Below are 19,839 nucleotides of genomic sequence, written 5' to 3' on the forward strand. Positions count from 1 at the left end.
CTTTAATGATGCATGCATGTAAGCTCACTGTCCTCCAAAGCTGCATATTTGATCTGGTCTTTGAGAGAAAATGGAAATTTATTTTATAGAATAGCAGAGGAAAAGAAAAATCAGATGGGGACATGTGTAGTGAAGTTGAGCTATGTATACACTCTGGAAATTTTATGAAGAATTCCAGTTGCACCCTAATACCAAGCAGAAATATGTCCTGGGAGCAGTGATAACCATGCTGGTGGTATTCATTTGTATCAGAGAATTTTATATTATCGGTTTTTCTTAATGACACTATTACCCACAGGCAGGACAAGAAGTCAAAGGCTTTTGACGTTTTTGCAGGACTCCATTATATTCCCTAGGACATCACTAGGGGGCAGAGTCAGAATGCAAATAGGCACAAGAGAGGCTGGAAGTGTTCATGAGGATTTCAATCAGTCTGTGTCCAATTCAGTACCGTGAAGAAGACAGTCCTGTTTGGAGACGCGGAGCTTGCTCTCCGAGGTCTTATTTTCTAGCTGGGGAAAGGAAGAAAATGCAGGGGAAAACATTAGAAGGCCAAATGCACAGCCTGAATAATGCAGCCATGCTATTCATCCTGCCCTCTGATCTTGCCCTTATCCAATCTGAGTTAAAAGAGCATATCATCAAATTCATTATCTTTGGAAGCAATCTATTTGGCCCAGTCTTTGAACCTGAACAGGTGGTGGTTAAGGTCCCAGGTCTACTTAATACCTGTACTATTCTGCTCACTGAACACACTTGGCTTTCTAGAACGCACTCAAGGACCTGAATGACTTGGCTAACGATCTGCTCTCCAGCGAGCCTTTCAATGCTGACCAAATTGTGGAGAAAAGGGATGAGGTCAACCAGCGCTTCCTGAATGTCCAGAAGTTAGCAGCTGCACATCATGAGAAACTGAAAATGGCCTTTGACCTGTTCCAGTTCTTCGAGGACCTAGATAATGAGGAATCCTGGATCAAGTATGTACTGCCAGCGCACAATGCAAGAACGATCCAAGAAAATAGATAATCCACCAAACAGGTTCCTATGTGATGCCGAATGAAATATGTAATTGTTTCTTGCCGTTGGAATTGCTTCTTAATCATGTTTGCCTTCACTTAAAGTTAATGTTGGTTTTATTTTTCTGAAATTCCCCCATCGTATCCAGGCAGAGGGAGATAGGAATGGAGGGAGTAGGGAGCAGTTTACATATATTCTGGGAACAAAATTAAGAAACCATATATGTTTGTTCTGGAAAGTTCACAGGATGTGTGATGCCCATTCTGAATGCGACAGCTGGACACTTAAAACTTACTCCGCTGATGAGACCATTGTTGTTATTCTTCCTGTGTCCTGTGCATTCAGTGTGCCACTGAACTGGACACTGGGTGGAGAGGGTCACATGGTACCTGCCATGATTCCGTTCCTAATTCTACTTTTATTGTAAAAAATATGATTGTGAAATCTTAGTGAATCAAATTATTTTCCCTTCATCCCATTTAACCCACCTCATCCTGTTCCTCTTCTTACTGTTCCTCTTCTCGCTGATTCTTACTCGTAACCAATGAATTAGAGGGAAGCATTATACCCAGGGCAACAATTAGGACAGCTTAGAAACCTTCTTAGAAAAATAGGAAGCTAATACAATCTTGTCTATGTCACCCTTCACTGGGCTTCATGACGATGTTCAGTCATTTTATGCTCAGGACCAAACTAAATGCCATGCTTCCTATAATATCAGTTCTTTATACCCATTCTACCTAAATGCATTATTGATAGTAATAGACAAAAACAATAAAGGCCATGAAGGTCATATATGTATATATGTTTATTTTATGTGTGTTTGTGAAATTTCCACATTTCTTGGAAGAGAAACGTTAGTGTATGTTTTTAAACGAAGAAGAAAGATACACACGTAGACAGATAAAGGAATGGGAAGGCTGTTAGAGCTGTGCGGAGGGTGGAGATCAGCATGTTATTTCATTAATTTTAATTTGTATTAGCTTAAGTTAGAAGTTCTGCTGAAAGCCTCTGGCACTAATTATCTTTACGATTACTGACACCAGAGTGTTCCAGAATGTACCAGCTCCCCACCCGCGGCCACACATAGTCTGAGAAAACAGCTGTTCTAAGATGACCTCAGATATCAAAACTCTAAATTGTCTGATTTCTTTCTTGGTTCCAGGGAGAAGTTGGTACGAGCGGGCTCCCAGGACTTCGGGAGAGACCTGCCAGGGGTTCAGAACTTACTGAAGAAACATAAACGCCTAGAGGAGGACCTGGTGGCACATGAATCCACCATCCAGGTAGGGATAGGAGCATATGAGACCTGGCAAGGCAGAAATAATCTAATAGTAGTCCCTCATGTTATGGTTAAATAGGGCAATGCTAAAAATTGTGAAGGTGGCCTGCCAAGGTCACATAGAGACATAGAGAGTCAGTCACAGAGTTCACAAGTGCTTTTTTTCTCTTCCACATTTTGTCTCCCATGAATAGAATAAATTCAGCACAGGAACCCATGCTTTTTCCTGCAATGGGCACTTTTAACATTCCGGGGTGCCATTGTTGACAATTAGAATGCAGGCTGGGGCATCTGGAAAAGCTGTACTTGTGCTGAGCCATGTGGGAAGAAAATAAGTCTGAGTCTGACTTGGCGGCAGGGTCACCCTGTGACCGTGAATGATCCATTATGCAGATCACGGAGAATAGCCTAGTGCAAGTGCTGAGGTATTTGTACAACTACTGGGAAGTTGAGCGTGGTAGCTCTGACGGCAGCTTTCTCCATTCTCCCGAGACTCTCAGGACCATCCCAAGGACTGTGGAGTTTATAAATGATCTGGAGGGTGGTGGCGGCTAGAGATTCTGCCAGGGAACTGTGACTAAATGGGAACAGAGTGTGGGGTAGTGCAACACGGAGGGGATGTGTTCTTCAGGATGTGCTGCAGAGGGCAGAGAACCTGGGTGACAAGGACGCTGTGCAGAAAGAGGAGATCCAGGAGCGGCTGACTCAGTTTGTTGATCACTGGGAGAAGCTCAAAGAGTTGGCCAAGGTTCGGTGAGTCGGGGATAAGATGCTCAGCTCTCTTCCTGGGTTGTAGGTATTGGACATGGCGTTGACTACACCCCCAACTACCCATCTGTATTTATCTTCTAAGTCTCTGCTCAGATGCCAGGTCTTCCATGAAGCTTTCCCCCATTTGTCCCAGGAAATCTGCCACTGGGACCTGAAGGTACCTCTGCTGCTGCACCTACTCGCAGCTCTTTTACCATTGTTGCCCTACATGTCATCCTTCACACCAGGTTATTCCCCACATGTCTGTCTTTGTATATCTCCCCCGTTTAGCACTTTGTGTAGTACCCAGTAAGGAAAGAATGAAGGAATCTATTTTCTCCCTGATAAGTCAGGTAGTAAATTAGACCATACAGCCATACAGCCAAATAGAATCATTTCTGCCCATAATTCCAGACCTGTTGGCGGTAGGAAGACATGTTTTTCCGGGGAATAAAAAGGACCTTCCAGCCTTTTGTGGTGCCTTCACTAAGAAGAACAGCAGTGCTCAGAGTAGAAAGGGACACTGCTTTACCTCCATTATTTTCCAATTCTGAAATCTTGGCACTTTTGTTTGGACAAGGTCTCCTTCCCCCAGCAAAGATTCCTAGAGAGAGGCTGATGCCATAAAACTGAGCCTCTGGGGCAAGGCTCTCCCCCTTTCCCAGGAGTTCAGCTCTTTGTGTGTGTTTATGTGGCTGTGCTGGCCAGACCGTGTGCGGTGCGGTGGGACCGCGACTGCCTCGCGAGGCCCTGCTCCCCTGCTGCACAAGCCCAGCTTACCAGGCCCCTCTCATCCTCGCTGGGGCGCACCGTCCTGTTTCAGGGGGCGTCAGCTGGAGGAGTCCCTGGAGTACTTGACATTCACGCAGAACGCTGAGGAGGAGGAGGCGTGGATAACTGAGAAGGAAGCTGTGGTCACCCGAGGGGACTCCGGAGACACATTGGCTGCCACGCAGGTGAGTGACAGGCTGAAAGGACCAATCCTATTCTCTCATTTGAATCTGTTCTTAAGGGGTCACCAATTTCCCCTGGCGAAATACGGTCTTTCTCCTGGTGGGAATGTGGATACTTCTGACAATTTTAAATACAAAAAATCAAGGGGCAAGGATGTCAGCGACTTGCCCAAGATGATGGAACCGATCAGGTGTGAAGGCAGGACTCAAATCTTGATCCCATGATTTCTGACCTTTCTGGGAGTTGGTCACCACAAAAGGCCTTTTCTTATAGGGATAGATTTTCTAAAGATTCCCTCAAAATATATTTTCTAAAGATTCCCTCAAAATATTAATGTTATACTTAGTTGGAAAATTTTTTTAAAAACCACAGATTTTTTTTTAATGTGATAGTTAAAAAGATATTCATACAAAATCTGCATCTTCCTTTAGCCTGGGATAGTATGTGGTGTAGGAAAAAAAAAGTGGTTGGGTGCCTTTATGACACGAAAAGCAAAAAGGTGGTGAGGGCTGGTATAGGAAATACAACAGGATACAGAGATTCACCCATACTCCCCGCTCCATCCTACCAGCTGCAAACATGGCTCCAGGAGCAGTTAGAAACAGAAGAGATTTGGAATAATATTCCCCAGAGCTCAGCGTTCTCCTTACCTCCCTTTAGGGTCAGTGCCTAGCAGAGAATGTTCTTGACACTTCGTATTTTTTTTTCTGCTATCTACAGTGTTTCATAGAATTATATAAACTTCAATCTGGAGGAATCCTTATATATTACCTTGATCAACACACTCATTCCAAAGTCCAGAAAAGCTTAAATTTGCATAGTAAGTTAAAAAGCATGTCACTTATATTTCTTTGCCTTTTTTTTCTGGTAAGATGGCCCCTTTTGACAAGTGGAGAATTTTGGGAGAGGAATTTAGTGTAGCTATACAGCAAGAAGTGGCCACTCACCAGCTCCACCCATTTAGCAGAATCAGCTTGGATGAATGGCTTCAAAGGCAGCCAGGTGGTGGGTGGGATAGACTGTTCAGCCTCGGATGCTTGGTTCCCACTGGCTCTTTTATACAGAACTTGCTAAAGAAGTATGAAGCACTGGACGAGGACTTTGCAGTCCACAGGACCCGAGTGCAAAACTTGTGTGCTCGGGGAGGAGACATCCTGAGCAAGGTGAGTGACTTCAAGGAATCTGGGTCAAGCTTTCATTTTCAAAAAGGGGTTGGCCCAAATACAGACTCACGAGCAGTGCTGAAATCATACGTAAGACTTTAATAATCTCTTCCTAGCTGCCTTGTTGTTTTTCTCAACAAATAACTATTCAATTGCTGTTTTCTGGAAATTCTTTTTTCAAATTCTTCCAGGTATACCTTTCAGGTTTCCTTAAATCTTGTGTTGGTGCTCTTACTCTTACTGTATGCAGAACATGGCAGAAACATATTATTCATAACAAACTGATCACTTGCTTTGCTTATAGGTACTGTAAGAATGTGAAAAGATTTCTAAGTAAGCCTCTAGGGAGGAGGACCACACTGAAAGCTCTTTGTAATTTGAGAATGACTGTTTTGTTCAACTGCTTGTTTTTACAAACACTCATTAACCTAAGTGTTGTTGTAAAGAAGTCTAAACAGAGATGACTCCAGCAGAGAAGGTCATGCTTATGTGGACAAACATGAGAGGATCTTTCAAATGCTGGGATGGAAATAACCATCCTGGACATGGATGGATAATAGAATCATTACACCTGACCTAGAAGGGAGTAGTTACATATTTGGAATGAGGGAGATGAAAGTCTTTTAACCATACTGAATAGTTTGCATTTCTACCCCTGGCCTCACCAATGTATTTGTCTCTGCTTCTTTCCTCAACCTTGGTGTGATAGGAGACAAGTCACCAGAAGGAGATTTCTGCCAAGATAGATGCTTTGAATGAAAAGATCCCTTCTCTGGCCCAGGCAATAGCTGCTTGGAAGTTGCAATTGGATAATGACCATGCATTTCAGCAGTTCAACTGGAAGGCTGATGTGGCGGAGGCCTGGATAGGTATGACACGGGAGGGGCCGGGTCCTTGGGTTTGACAAATGCTAATAAATGCCATGTACAGAATGGCTCCTGGGGCTTCTCACTCATCTTGGGAAGGGAGATGCTTCTCCCATCCCCACTCCTACCCTTTCTGGACACAATTATACTCACATATGTGCAAACACACACACACACACACACACACACACACACAACCAGAAACAGACATACTGATGGAATGACATAATTCCAGAGAACACATGTTTGGGGAATTGATGATTTCATGTGTGATCTTAAGAAAGGTAAAGCCATGGCAAAGCATTCTATTTGATTGCTTATATTTATATCTAATATATAATTTTCCTTGTTCTATGAAACACTCAGAAGCTCTGTGTCCTAGCTCTGTTTCAATCAGTTCCATCCTGCCTAAGTCTAGAGAAACAATCCCTTGGTCCCCAGTGCTCCGATTCCAGTGAATCACCCATTCTGAGAGTCAGGAGGCTCACTGTGACCTTTAGTAAATATTCCTTTTCCCTACACCAAAGCTGATAGGAGACTAACTACATGTCCCCTCTAACTGAGTATCTTTGCTCTTTAGCTGAGAAGGAGGCAAGCCTGAAGATCAATGGCAATGGCTCAGACCTTGCTGCCTTCCTCAATCTCCTGGCAAAGCAGGTAAGAGCAAGGCTGCCTTGTTGATAGATGCCAGTGAAGTCCCAGACTCACATCACCCGGAAACTGAACACGTAGGATTACTTCATTCTTAAGTGTTGTTGTTTTACTATCTGCAGGACCTGCCATCATGTTCCTTTTTTCCTTCCTGATGTTGATAATTTACTGGTTTTTCTCCCTCCCTCCCTGCATCCCCACCAGTCTTGACACTAGGTAGTCATCATTTTTATTAGAGAACTGACTTGGTATTTTGATTTTTCTCTGTTGAATCTTTGCATATTGCATTCCATTAATATCTTTTTATATCTTTATTAATTTTATTTTCCTTAGGATTAACTTGATTTTTTTAAAAGTTCTTGAGACACATATTTAGATTATCAAATATTTAGCCACTCTTTTTTCTAATAGAGTGACTTACGGGCATATGTTTCTCTCTAGGCAAAGCATGAGCTGCATCTCATAGATTTCATGTTATTTTTGTTATCATACAGTTAAAATTTTTCTGTCATTGCTAATGTGATCTCATATTTAACTCGTTGGTTATTCCATAGTTTGTTGCTTCATTTCCAACATTTGGGAATTTTCTCATTATCATTTTTGATAGTCATAGTGAATTTAATTTATACTTTATTTTAAAAACATATCTTGTATTATTTTAGAAGGTTGATTTATACACAACAAATAGCCTTTTTTGGTGAATAGTCTATGTACAATTGAAAAGAATATGTAATTTATACTAGTTATATTACCTATCAGATTTTGATTGTTAATCGTTGTCTAAACACTTTGTTTTTTATGTTTTGAAGCTATGTTAAAAATTGTGTTGACATTTAGATTTATGAAATCATCTTGATAAACTGATGCTTTTAATTATTAAGTATTCTCTTTCTAATATCATTTATTGATATAAAGTCTTCTTTTGCATATACTAGTATACTATACCAATTTTCTCTTTAGTGTTTGCAGTGTTTAATATTTCTATCCTTTGGTTTTTTATATTTATGTCTTTATATTTCATTGTTGATTTGGTGCATTTAATGTTGCAAAATAACAGCGCTATCACCATAGCATTAGCTAACACCTCCATCCCATCATGTAATTACCATTTCTTTTTTGTGATGAGAACATTTAAGATTTACTCTTAGATTTACTTTAATAATAATACAGCATTACCTATAATCAAAATGCTGTGCATTAGATCCCCAGAACTCAATCTTTTAACTGGAAGTTTATACCCTTTGACCAGTACCTTCCTGTTTCCCCCACTCCCCAGCCCCTGGTAACCACCACTCTACTCTCTGTTTCTCTAAATTCAGCTCTTTTAAGTGATATCAAACAGTGTTTGTCTTTCTTTCTCTGACTCATTCACTCAGCATAATGCCATTAGGGCTCATCCGAGTGGTCACAAATGGCAGCATTTCCTTCTTTTTCATGGTTGAATAATATTCCATTGTGAGTGCGTGTGTGTATATGATCATCTTCTTTGTCTATTTATTTGTTGATGGCTACTCAGATTGTTTCCATATCTCAGCTATTGTGAGTGTTGCAGTGAGCATGGAATTGGAGAGTGCTTTATATTTCAGATGTGTCTTGTATAGATATTATATAGCTGAGTTTTGCTTCATTTAATTTGATCATTTTACAGGAATAGTGACTCCATTTGATGTAAAAAACTCATGAGTTTTGATTTAAAGCTTTTATTTAACACTCCCATCCCCTCACCAACCCTTGATTTTTGTCTGGGGACTGAAATGATTCAAGACATAGTTTTGCCTTTTGCTCTTCTTCCAAGGGCCTTTCAGAGGGTGTCAGCTAAACCCCTCACTAGGGCTACTCCTGCTTGGTGTGTCCTGAACCCAGCACCGTGACACTCCCGAAAATTCCACTTAGCATTTGAGACCCTTAGCTACTGTTTTCTGCTTGGCTTCCAGGACCTGTGTCCTCTACAGGTTAAGAATCTATAAATGTCTTGAGGGGAAATTACAGGCAGAATAATGAACCCGCTGTCCTGCAGTTCCCTTTTGACGGCTTCTCAGGTGCTGGTTGCCCCATCTCCCCGAAGCTCTGGTTTTTGTCTGTTTCCCCTCTTGAGGTCGCCCAAAGCTCTGAACAGCTGTTCTCTCCTCAGCCTCTTACCCTACGCAGCTTACACTTCAAAGGGAAAAGAGACAGTATTACTCTGATTTTAATCCTATTTCCTTCTTTCTAGAATTTTGATCCCTTGAGTTGTAGTTACCTGAGTTGTGTTCTGATCTCTTGTCAACAACTATTTTTTTTTTCGTACTTTTACCCAGTGGTTAAAGTTGTCCTCAAAGGGAGAATTGGAAAAGTGCAAACCATCCTGTTAAAGCTGGAAGTGGAATTTCCCGAATTTTGTGATTTCGGTACAAACATTTTCACAAAATGTCATTTGCATAACTGACACCTTTAAGAGGTCTTTTGTTAGTTTGTACACACCTACAGTCTCTGGTGGTGCACTGTTACTAATTAGAACACACAATCTGGTAGGCGAAATAAAAGAGTCTTAGAAGGAGTTAGTTTTGATTAAGAAATTTGAACTATTATGTCATGCTCTAGTATTCCCTTCATATTAATTTATACTTAACCTAAAATCTAATTATAAAGTGCATAACCACTGGAACTTCCTCATAATTGCAATCACAAATGTTCACTTCAGTGTCTCAGTCCTGTTTGGTCCCCACCCTCTGTCCTAGTCCTTATCTTGTCCATGATGAAGATCTGGGGGACCCCAGGTGTGAATGAGTCCTTGCGATCTGCACGTCCCTCTGTCCACAGCTTCTCTGTGGGTCTTTGGCAGGACACGCTGGAGGCCAGTCTAGAGAGCTTCCAGCAGGAGAGGCTGTCAGAGGTAACCGACCTAAAGGACCAGCTGGTGGCCGCTCAGCACCGCCACACCGAAGCCATCGAGGGGCGCCATGCTGCCCTGCTGAAGCGCTTCGGGCAGCTGCGGGAAGCCTCCAAAGCTCACAGGAATGCATTGCTGGAGAAGCAGGAGCCCCTGCTGAAGGTAAAGGGAAAAACATGAGGAGCCACCATCAGTCCTCAATTATCTGTATATTAACCATGGAATCCAGAAATAGGCACTTGAACCCCTGTTTGGAGAATCTGCAGACATTTCAGTGAGTACACTGAAAAGGATCAGGAAGACATTCTTACCGAACAGAAAGTAACTCATTGTTTTAGGTTAGTAGGAAGTGTTTTAAACAGCTGACTTACCAGTGATTCAGCTGCTGGTCGGTGGAAGCCAGGCACCCATAACAGCCCAGGTAGGTAGGACAAGAGGCTGGAAGGATTTAGGGTTTGGAAGCCCTAATGCTGTCAGGCGGGAGTCAAGGCGTCCTTGTGCTGTTGTGTGACTCAGATGAAAGGAGCCACACATGGACAGGGAACACGTGTGTTCTCATCCTGGGTCTGCCTTTCCTAGCTGGGAGACCTGGCCTACGTCGCTTCCATCTCTTAACCTTGGTTCTTCCATTTATGAAATAGGATAACATTACCATTTCCTTGGGGTCTGGGTTACGACTGAAAAGAGATACTGGAACTGAAAATGCAGGACAAACCACTAAGTTCTATATAAATACAAGCAATTCAGATGTTCTTTCTAGTGATAGTATCGGAGGTATTGGAGGTGTCTGCTCAGGTATCAGAGGCTGATCATAAAAAAAACATATCAATGATAAAATGAAGTCAGGATAGTCAGTGAAATTACTGAGCACTCCTAGATCATAAGAGGTGTTTATTGTACTGGCTGCACATTAAGGCAGCAGCTTAGGGGAATTAGGAAACAGTCAAATGAAAACCAGTCAGTCTAAATGCTTAAAGTCTACTCTATTGAAAGACATGGGACCTACAGAAATAAATCTTAAGTGAAAAATTAAATCAATTGACGAGCAACTTTACACATGTATATGCATTCTACATAGAAAGCTACTTTACATTCTGATTGCTTAATTTTCAAACTGCAGAGTTTTGTTATTTTATTTCTTATTACAAAGTCTTTGTAAAATACTCATTTGATCATATTATTACAAAAATATTTTCAAATGATTTGTAAGTTCTTTCATCTTTCCTGTCTGTTTTGCCTATAGTTGGCTGATGTGAGTACAGGCAAAATGCGATGATGTAGTATGTCTGCAACCACCCTTCCTATGGGATCAGTTTTCTCCTCTTTAACCCCCGTATCTGCTTAAGATAAATCTCTTTGGAAGTATAAGCAGCTCACCCAAAACCTATGATCCATTTTAAATTTGAAACTATTTTTGATCACGTAGTATTTGGAAAAATCCATACAATTTCTCTTGTTCAACATTCAGACAATTCAGAGGCATTCAGAGCATATGAATAACTCCAGAGAGTAATGCAGCAATAAGTATAAAAATTAGAGTGTAGGAAATGGGTTTAAACAGGGGATTCAGGTGTGAGATGAGCCCTCACCAAGTTTTAGAAGGAAGGTGGGAAAATAACTCAGGATAGACAAAGAGACATTGGAGGGCATTGTCTGAAAGAGTCGGAGGAAAGAAAGAAGTGGATAGAGAATAGGATAGATGCCTTTCCCACAAATGACTTGTTTATTCAATCATTTACCCAGGCATTTATTTTAACACCTATTTTTGCATGCTTGCTATTTGCTAGATAGAATTTGAGCAAAGAATTCAGTATAAGGAATCATGAAGTCTTATTATTGCAAATGACCCTTGCCTCTTTGGGAATCTTACAGCTACAATAACTCTAGAAGTCATTCAACCTCCCATTCGTAGATGATGGAAGATTTTACTAATTCCACCCAGTGAGGAAATGTAGGACCAGGGCTTGTCCCTCAAACTCACATGCCCATCCGTCTGATCCCACGGTCCTCACTGCTTGTAGTTCTGGCCTCGTAGAATGCTGACTCTAAAGATACTTGAAGACAGTCATTTTTTTTTTTAAATCTTCAGTCTTCTTTTTTGCTGAAGGGCTTTGTTGAGAGCGATGAAGGTATCTTACTTTTTTTCTCTGTAGGCCGAGGACCTGTTCATGGAATTTGCACGCAAGGCTTCAGCTTTCAACAACTGGTGTGAGAACGCCCAGGAGGACCTGTCAGAGCCTGTGCGCTGTGTCTCCCTGGACGGGATTCGGCAGCTGCAGAAGGACCACGAGGCTTTCTTGGCCTCCTTGGCAGGGGCCCAATCTAACTTCAACCATTTGCTGGAACTGGACCAGCAGATTAAGGCCTTGAATGTGCCCTCCAGCCCTTATACCTGGTTAACAGTGGAAGTGCTAGAAAGGATCTGGAAGCACCTGCATGACATCATCAAGGTAACCCAGGGCACGGCAGAGGCCTCCTTCGGTGATAGCATGAGCACTTAATTTATTATACAAGTTGAGGATGCTTGAGAAAGAAAGGGACACTATGACTGATTACACTGGAATAGCTGTCATGAGCTGGATAAAAGAAACATTCGGAACTATGTTCACAGTAGGCATAGCCCCATCTCCCATTGTTTAGACAGTTCATGCTTTTAGGTGTTGAGCAGTGATTCAGGGAAGCAGACACAAGCTCCAGGAGAAAGCTCTAAAAATGGGTCGTGGGAAGTTTATGAGGCTTGCCAGTATGTTCATGGTCTATCTCTTCCCCCCATCTAAGGTATTCCTTCTTTGATTCACACCCCCAAATCAGAGAGCTGTGGTCTGAAAAGATCAGAGAAGAAAAAGAAGTGGATAAAGGATGGGATAGATGCCTCTCCCATGACTGATTTGTTTACTCAATCACTTATGTAGGCATTTTTAGCACCCATTTTTGCATGTTTACTAGGTGCCAGGTAGAACTGGAGCATAGCATTCACTAGAAGAAATCCTAAAATCTTATCATTGAAATGACCCTGAATAATCATTTTTGTGTTTGCATTTCATTTTTGTCTGTCTGTAATGATGTTCATCACAGAAACCAGGAAAAATATTTTTAAAGTTTAACAAAGAAACATTTTACCAATTTTAGACAGCAACTCTTAGTGCTGCCTTTTCTTGTAAGGCTGCTTTTACATTTATTTACATCAAGTTTCGCCTAGAAAAAAATTGATAGGGGAGAAGATTTGCCTTTATTACTACTGTATTTGTTACTGGCCTTGGGTTTACAGGCACCTGTAAGTATTTATGGGATGTGACATGAGCTTTCTTCACCTTTTGATGATGAGAAGTGGGCTGGAAGAAATATAAGCACATAGGCACTCTGGGAGATAGATTAGATTTGGGAGAGAGACGATGTACAGCTCAGCCTAGGAACTATCATATTACTGCAAAGAAAGGTCTTCAGTGTGTGCCACACTATCTGTGATTTGGGATTTTAGGAACGGGAGCAGGAGCTGCAAAAGGAAGAGGAAAGACAGGTCCAGAACTTTGACATGCTCCAGGAGTTTGAACAGAATGCCAGTGACTTCCTTAAATGGATCCTGGAGACCAGGTTCGCTGTGCTACTCCCACACCCACGATCCCTGTGCCACCTAAGCTATTCACCACGGGGATGAAAGACCTGTCAGGGGAGGAGAGGGCCTTCCACAGCATTTACATGCTTCTAAAATCACCACGTTCTGTCAATGCTTTATACTTAGAATTGACTGCTTTCTGAATCAATCCTTGCAAAAAGCGAGAATTTCATCCCGCTGCCCACTGCATGCCCTGCTGTGTTTTCTCCTTGATACCATTGTTTTTTCCTGTTGCCTGTAGCTACAGTCCAGAAATAATAACAGTCCCTCGTGTTTGCACACCATTCTGCACTCTGCAAAGTATTACTATATCCATCACTTCACTTAACTTTCAGAGCAACCTTGAAAGTGTACAGAGCGGATATTATTACCTCTATTTCTAAGTGTGGGAGGAAGTTCAGCAGATAAACTGACTTGCTCAAGGTCACGTATGTGTTTATTGGCACAACTAGAAGCAGAGCCTACTGTGAGCACCTAATAGGGAGCTATTATGTTGCCTGACTGCTAAAGCTGTGGTGAGAATCAAGCAAGATAATATATGCTACTTGCTTTCATTAAATGTAAAACGCTCTACACATGAAAGTAACATTTATCACATCTTCTGGGGCAGATGACCTGGAAAAGAGGAGACTCAGAGAATGTAGTATGTTAGAATAAATGGTCAAAGTTGGCTGACTATATCTAGTATGTGGGTCAGAATTATGGAGTTTTGAGAACTGAAATGGTGGTTTAGAGAAGCCTTGATATACACTGCTCCTACAAACTCACTGACAAGGGTAAATCAGACACTGAACGACAAGAAATCCTGTATTATGGCTATAAAGACATCTGACAGAAAGCAGAGGGAACAGAGCTCATCTCCCTTGGCCCCTGGCCCTGGTCCACCATACCCCAGCATATCACCTGACACCTGAGCTCTGTACCCTAAGGCAGGGTGCCGCCCAGAGTGGTCTGAGCTTCTCAGAGGGGGAGGGACTTTGGAACAGTGAGTGGAACAGGTTCATATTTTTTGGCTACAGAAGTCTTAGAATATTTCATCAGACTGAAGAAAGATTACTGAAATAATCCGTATTAACATATGATTTCCCTTTTCTCTCTTCCGATTCCTGTGCCGGACCTCCACATCCAGGGCTTATTTTCTGGATGGGTCAGTATTTTATGTTATCCTGTTTGTTTTGCTATATTATCCTGGAAGAATTAGTGAAGGAGGGTTTAGTACTGAGCTGTCTTCATTCCATCTGAACCTAAGGGTGCCTAAATTAAAATGTGGGGTGAGGAGAAGCATGGTGTATATCATTCTGGCCCCATACCCCACAAGTGGAGTCTTAACTGCACTAGGTTAAGGGGATAGTGCAGAATAAGAGCTATGAGGAAGGTCTGGAAGCCATCTCAAAGGCCAAGAAAAGTGCAAGCATGCCTCACTTCCCTTCTCATCTGTCCAGTGAGGCTGCCAATAAACAGGGGGATTTGGTTTCATGAAAAAATTTGGTGTGTGAAAAGTTATTTCAGAGTGGCCATGTAACAGAAGAAGAGAAGTGTCAGGGCTTTGGGTTGGTATGTGTGAAATATTGACCTCTGATAGTATGAGTAACATTTTCCTCTGGCTCTTAACCAGATCTTTGCTCAAAGAAACAGGATCTCTGGAATCTCAATTGGAAGCAAATAAAGTAAGTAGTGTGTGTTCATTAGCTGAGGATATTGCCAGAATTAAAGGAGTGCAAGATAAACCACTTAAAGACAACCCTACTGGTACTTTTGGGTAAACTCTCTGGTCTGAATGTCACTAACTTAACACTCTCATCTCAAACATGCCAACAATTTCTATTCTAATCATTGATCACCACTTCATGGATGTAGACATTGGTTTTCTTAAATTTCTGAACTTTAATTTCTGTGTCTCTACAGTGGAGTTAATCATACCTACATTATAGAGTTATTGCAATGATTTAAGTAAGGGAACAAATGCAAAAGCCGCTAGCCTACAACCTGGAACATCAACAAATGTCTGTTATTATTTGATGTGGTAAGGTAATGTAATTGGATCTAGATGATTGCTTAACAATCAAGTGAAGCAAGGAGCTGGAACAGTGTCCTTATTTTCATTATTGTCCCCCCAAAGAAGAAAAAGAATAATTAAATTTAATTTCTCCCTAATGAGAGAACTTAAACACTAAAGAGTAAGATGTTGTCAAGTAGGATTGATCTTTGGAGGGCCACAAGCCATTGCCATTTTTAATATATCTAATACCTTCACCCATTCCCATCATCAGAACCAATTCACTTCTACCCTCTTTAGAGAAAAACATTTCCCTTTTGATAAAGCAAGGCTCAGATGCAGAAAGTTGGCATATAATGTGCCTGGATGGCATCTGCCCAAGCTGATGAAAGAGGCCCGAGAGTGAGTGCTGGGGAACTTGAGTAGGCCTAAGAGCTCAATGTGGTCAATAGTGCAAAGAAGTCATGACATGGATCACATAACAATATCCCCTTGAATCCCTACTTCGTGTGGCATGTCTTGTGCTGATCATACATGGATCCTGGAAATTCTATTCCTCTCTACCCACATTATATAACCACAAACTTCTAGATTTATCTGTTTTGCAGATTACCAGAATGACAGAAGTCATATCACTTAAACTTCACACCATTTTATAAATGAAGAATACAGAAGTAAAGCATTTTTCCTGAATAGTTCATTTTTCACAGAGGACAGAATGATTCATGAAAAAAGTCAAAAGGCATAATTAGGGGAAACCCAAACATACCAGCTTTTTATCCTCTCTAGTGTCCCTCAGTTTGGAGGTCATACCCTGTGGGACTGCGTCTCTTTTTTGTCTCTTTCTAGAGGAAGCAGAAGGAGATCCAGGCAATGAAGCGTCAGCTGACCAAGATTGAGGACCTGGGAGACGGCTTAGAAGAGGCTCTGATCCTGGACATCAAGTACAGCACCATCGGGCTGGCCCAGCAGTGGGAGCAGCTCTACCAGCTCGGGATGCGAATGCAGCACAACGTGGAGCAGCAGATCCAAGCCAGGTATACCGAGCACCGTGGCCAGGGCTGGGGAAGGGCGTGCGTGGTATTAGGTGCTGGGAATTCAACTGCAAGGGCTAGAGTTGGGGTACAGGACAACAGAGTGCTTCAGAGACAGTACCCACACCATATCCACAGTCAGTCTTCTCTCTCTTGACTGCCCCAGAGAATGACTGTTTCTTTTCATACGGAATCTATTATAAAACAGGAAACCGTGCTCCCATCCCCCCTAGTACACACGTCATCCAATTCTCACAGTTGGATCTTACGTGATCTCTTCAGAAAGCAATTCCTTTTGTAAAAGTCCCTCTAAAGTATCTGGAATGCAATGATATTCAAGGTACAGACAGAAAAGCAGAATTCATTTTTTTTTCTAAATAAATTAATTATCTTAACCGCTTTAGGTTTCAATAATAAGGGCAGCATGATTATCTAGATCAGAGATTGGCAAACTTTTCCTGTGAAAGGCCTGATAATAAATATTTTAGATGTTGTAAGCCATACTGTCTCTGTTATAAATGCTGCCATTGTGGGGAGAAAGCAGCTATTGATAATTCATACATTAATGAGTATGACTATGTTCATATTGTTCTTCTTTTCATTGTTTTCAGTCATTTAAAAATGTAAAAACCATTCTCAGTTCAAGGACTGTACAGAAACAAGTGGAGGACTAGATTTGGCCCATGGGCCTTAGTTTGACAACCTTGAAACTAAATGACTCACATACCAATATCCCCTTGAATCCCTACTTCATGTGGCATGTCTTGTGCTATTTTTCTGTTTCCTTGCCTGGGTCAATATATGTTTTTCCTTCCAGAGACACCATAGGTGTGAGCGAGGAGACCCTAAAGGAGTTCAGTAAAACATATACGTGAGTATAATTTCATAGTTCACTGGTTCTTTCTCTTCCCAGACCATTCAGAATCGATCTCCAAATAACTAATACTTTTTCTCTAGGTGTGGCTCGGTAGGATATTTAATGAAGATCTAGATATATGAATTAGATTCAAGTCCTGGGTTTTAATAAGTGTTTGAGATTCCCAGACCTGAGAAAATGCATTTCTTTCATGTTAACTTTTTATGCTCTTCTCTCTATCCATGAGGTTTAAAAAAGTGCAGAAACAGGCAAGCTCTCCACTCTGTTCTCTGAACCTCATGACATGTTAATAAAGCTCAAGCTGATGCAAGAAAAGCAGTTTTCTTTTCCTCTCAATTATAATCTCGTTCTCTACTGCATGTGATAAAATCTTTTTATTCTTCAGACATTTTGATAAGAATTTGATAGGGCGCTTGAGTCACAAAGACTTCCGGTCCTGCCTGAGAGGACTCAATTACTACTTGCCCATGGTGGAAGAAGATGAACGTGAGCCCAAGTTTGAGAAGTTCCTGGACGCTGTTGACCCAGCGAGGTAGGAGGAAGACCAAGGGCCAGACTGTAGCAGGGAATGGGGCTTGGAGGGACAAGCACACAGAACAAATGATCCATAAATCATGAAAGTAACTCATCTTGAGGATGGAAAGAGACAGACTCCCATAAATGAACTGGACAACTTTTGAGGCCCTTTCGGGATTAGCTCAGAAGTTCATGGAACTAACTCCAACTCACGCACCAGCCCTCCAGTTTGCTAAATTCTGGTTTATGTTTGATCTATGAATATCAGCTGGTTCTGAGAACAGAACTTGAGGGAAGAATTCCTTCATGTGTGTAATTCCTTCTAAGGAGACATGGATGATTCGTGGGAGAGGGGTTGTTGTGTGCTTTGCGGGGCTGGGGACCACATTACTGTTAGGGACTAATTCTTTCTAATACCAAGGATCAAAGAAGATCAGAAATGGAGGTTGTCAACTCAACTGGAAGAGCTTAAAGCACTGGTGCTAATGGAAAATTCCCAAGCTATGTAGAGTCAGGCTGAATGACCCATGTAGAAACAGAGCCTGGGACTTAGGAAACAGTGTTTATTTCGCTATAAGGGCATGAGGAGGGCATTCAAGTTAGAGATCACAGCTCAGAGTTTCGAAGAGCTGAGTTGGAAGAGGCGTTTGGAGAATCGAGCTTCCCTCTATCTCCGAGACACTGAGTAGAGTGACAAAGGGAACTGCCTGCCTCTCTGTCTTAAGAGAGCGCAGTTCCTGATCCATTTCTTCCACAGGAAGGGCTATGTTTCACAGGAGGACTACACCTCGTTCCTGATTGACAAGGAGTCAGAGAACATCAGGTCCACTGATGAGATAGAGGCTGCTTTCCAAGCCCTGGCAGAAGGCAAGGCCTACATTACCAAAGAGGACATGAAGCAGGTCAGATTCTGGTTGTGTTCGCTGTCATTGTGCTCTCATCGTAACCCAAAATTTGCTTATTTCTGGTCTAGTTGCCTAATATAGGCAGCTACCATCCCCTCAACCCATATGCCCCCTTTTTTTCACTCAGACATTGTCTTGCATAAGATAGCATTTGCTTCAGTCACCACTTCATTTTGTCTTGACCCACCTCAAAACCGACATTTGTTCTCTAATGACTATGAAGGTCCATTCCAAACCTGCAAGTCGTCATTTAAGGCTGTCTTATCCCATTCATTTAATGAACCAAAATTAGGGAATGGGATAAATTGTACAAAGTAAGATGAGATTCTTCAGATAAGAGCTGAGCTGAAGAGATGAATTGTTCTTATTCATTAGAAATTATAGTTTAATGACAAAAGTCTATGATAGACAGGACTGACTTATATAGACTGCATTCCCTGGCTTTAGGGCACATTAGAAGCTCCAAGAAACCTTCTACTTTGAATGCCTACTACGATATCTCTATCTTTTTGTGTTTCAGGCCCTAACCCCAGAACAAGTGGCGTTCTGTGCCTCACATATGCAGCAGTATGTGGACCCACAGGGCCGAAGCCACCCAGCTGGCTACGACTATGTTGGCTTCATCGATTCTGAGTTCGGCAACTGATAAGCAGCTTTTCCCAGATCATAGAAAATCTTGGTGTGGTGGGAAGTATTGTGGGATGAATGAGACAGGTAATATGGTGGGTGGGAGATAGTTCTGTGTGTGTGTGTGTGTGCTTTACATTTATTAGAGGCCCTGACAGAAATCTCAGCCTCCGGAGATATAAGGCATTAACAGAGTTGGAAAAGAGGAGGCCATGGGCTTACTTTGTATGCAGCTAGTTACTATTAAAGGGTGCCAGGATCTCTATTTTTTTATTAGTTGGGTTCTACATATCTTTATAATTTTGTTTTGTTCTGATTATAAAATAAAGTGTTTCCTTTTTAAAAAAAACATTTATTTTCTTTAAAAAATTTCATTTTAACAAGGTAATCCGAAGTAAAATGTTACTGACTCAATTTGGCTTCCATATTTCTGAGAATTCTAATGTCTTCTAAATGTGGGGAGCTAATTACACTAAATAAGGGCCATGATAGTATAGACAAACAAAATCCAAGATGATTAACAAATAATTTCTCATGAATGTTGGAATGTCTTTAAACTCTTATGTTTGAAAATGAAGATATCTGATATTTTGAAGAACCCCAAATATTTTAGTCTGTAAAATGGAACCACACAGAGAGGACCAGAATAGCATCTATTTTCTTCTTGATCTGTCCCTTTTTTACACTTCCCCATTACAGTGGATATTATGACTCAGAAA

General features: G+C 41.5%; 1 protein-coding gene across 1 annotated transcript in view; it reads left to right on the top strand.

Moving 5' to 3' along the window:
* Window positions 1-19,235, top strand: part of SPTA1 (spectrin alpha, erythrocytic 1) — a 66,525-nt gene extending 47,290 nt beyond the window's left edge. Inside the window, exons 35-51 of the mRNA XM_036922920.2 lie at window positions 769-977; window positions 2,183-2,303; window positions 2,931-3,052; window positions 3,873-4,005; window positions 5,068-5,189; window positions 5,884-6,035; window positions 6,613-6,689; window positions 9,505-9,714; window positions 11,706-12,002; window positions 13,031-13,143; window positions 14,295-14,312; window positions 14,781-14,832; window positions 16,011-16,198; window positions 17,013-17,066; window positions 17,458-17,604; window positions 18,346-18,490; window positions 19,014-19,235. Coding sequence (XP_036778815.2) covers window positions 769-977; window positions 2,183-2,303; window positions 2,931-3,052; window positions 3,873-4,005; window positions 5,068-5,189; window positions 5,884-6,035; window positions 6,613-6,689; window positions 9,505-9,714; window positions 11,706-12,002; window positions 13,031-13,143; window positions 14,295-14,312; window positions 14,781-14,832; window positions 16,011-16,198; window positions 17,013-17,066; window positions 17,458-17,604; window positions 18,346-18,490; window positions 19,014-19,139 — 2,286 coding nt within the window. The 3' untranslated portion in view covers window positions 19,140-19,235. The remainder of the gene's footprint in view (window positions 1-768; window positions 978-2,182; window positions 2,304-2,930; window positions 3,053-3,872; window positions 4,006-5,067; window positions 5,190-5,883; window positions 6,036-6,612; window positions 6,690-9,504; window positions 9,715-11,705; window positions 12,003-13,030; window positions 13,144-14,294; window positions 14,313-14,780; window positions 14,833-16,010; window positions 16,199-17,012; window positions 17,067-17,457; window positions 17,605-18,345; window positions 18,491-19,013) is intronic.
* The last annotated feature ends 604 nt before the right edge of the window (window positions 19,236-19,839 follow it).

The sequence above is a fragment of the Manis pentadactyla genome, chromosome 19 (assembly GCF_030020395.1).
Source record: "Manis pentadactyla isolate mManPen7 chromosome 19, mManPen7.hap1, whole genome shotgun sequence".
Lineage (NCBI taxonomy): Eukaryota > Metazoa > Chordata > Mammalia > Pholidota > Manidae > Manis > Manis pentadactyla.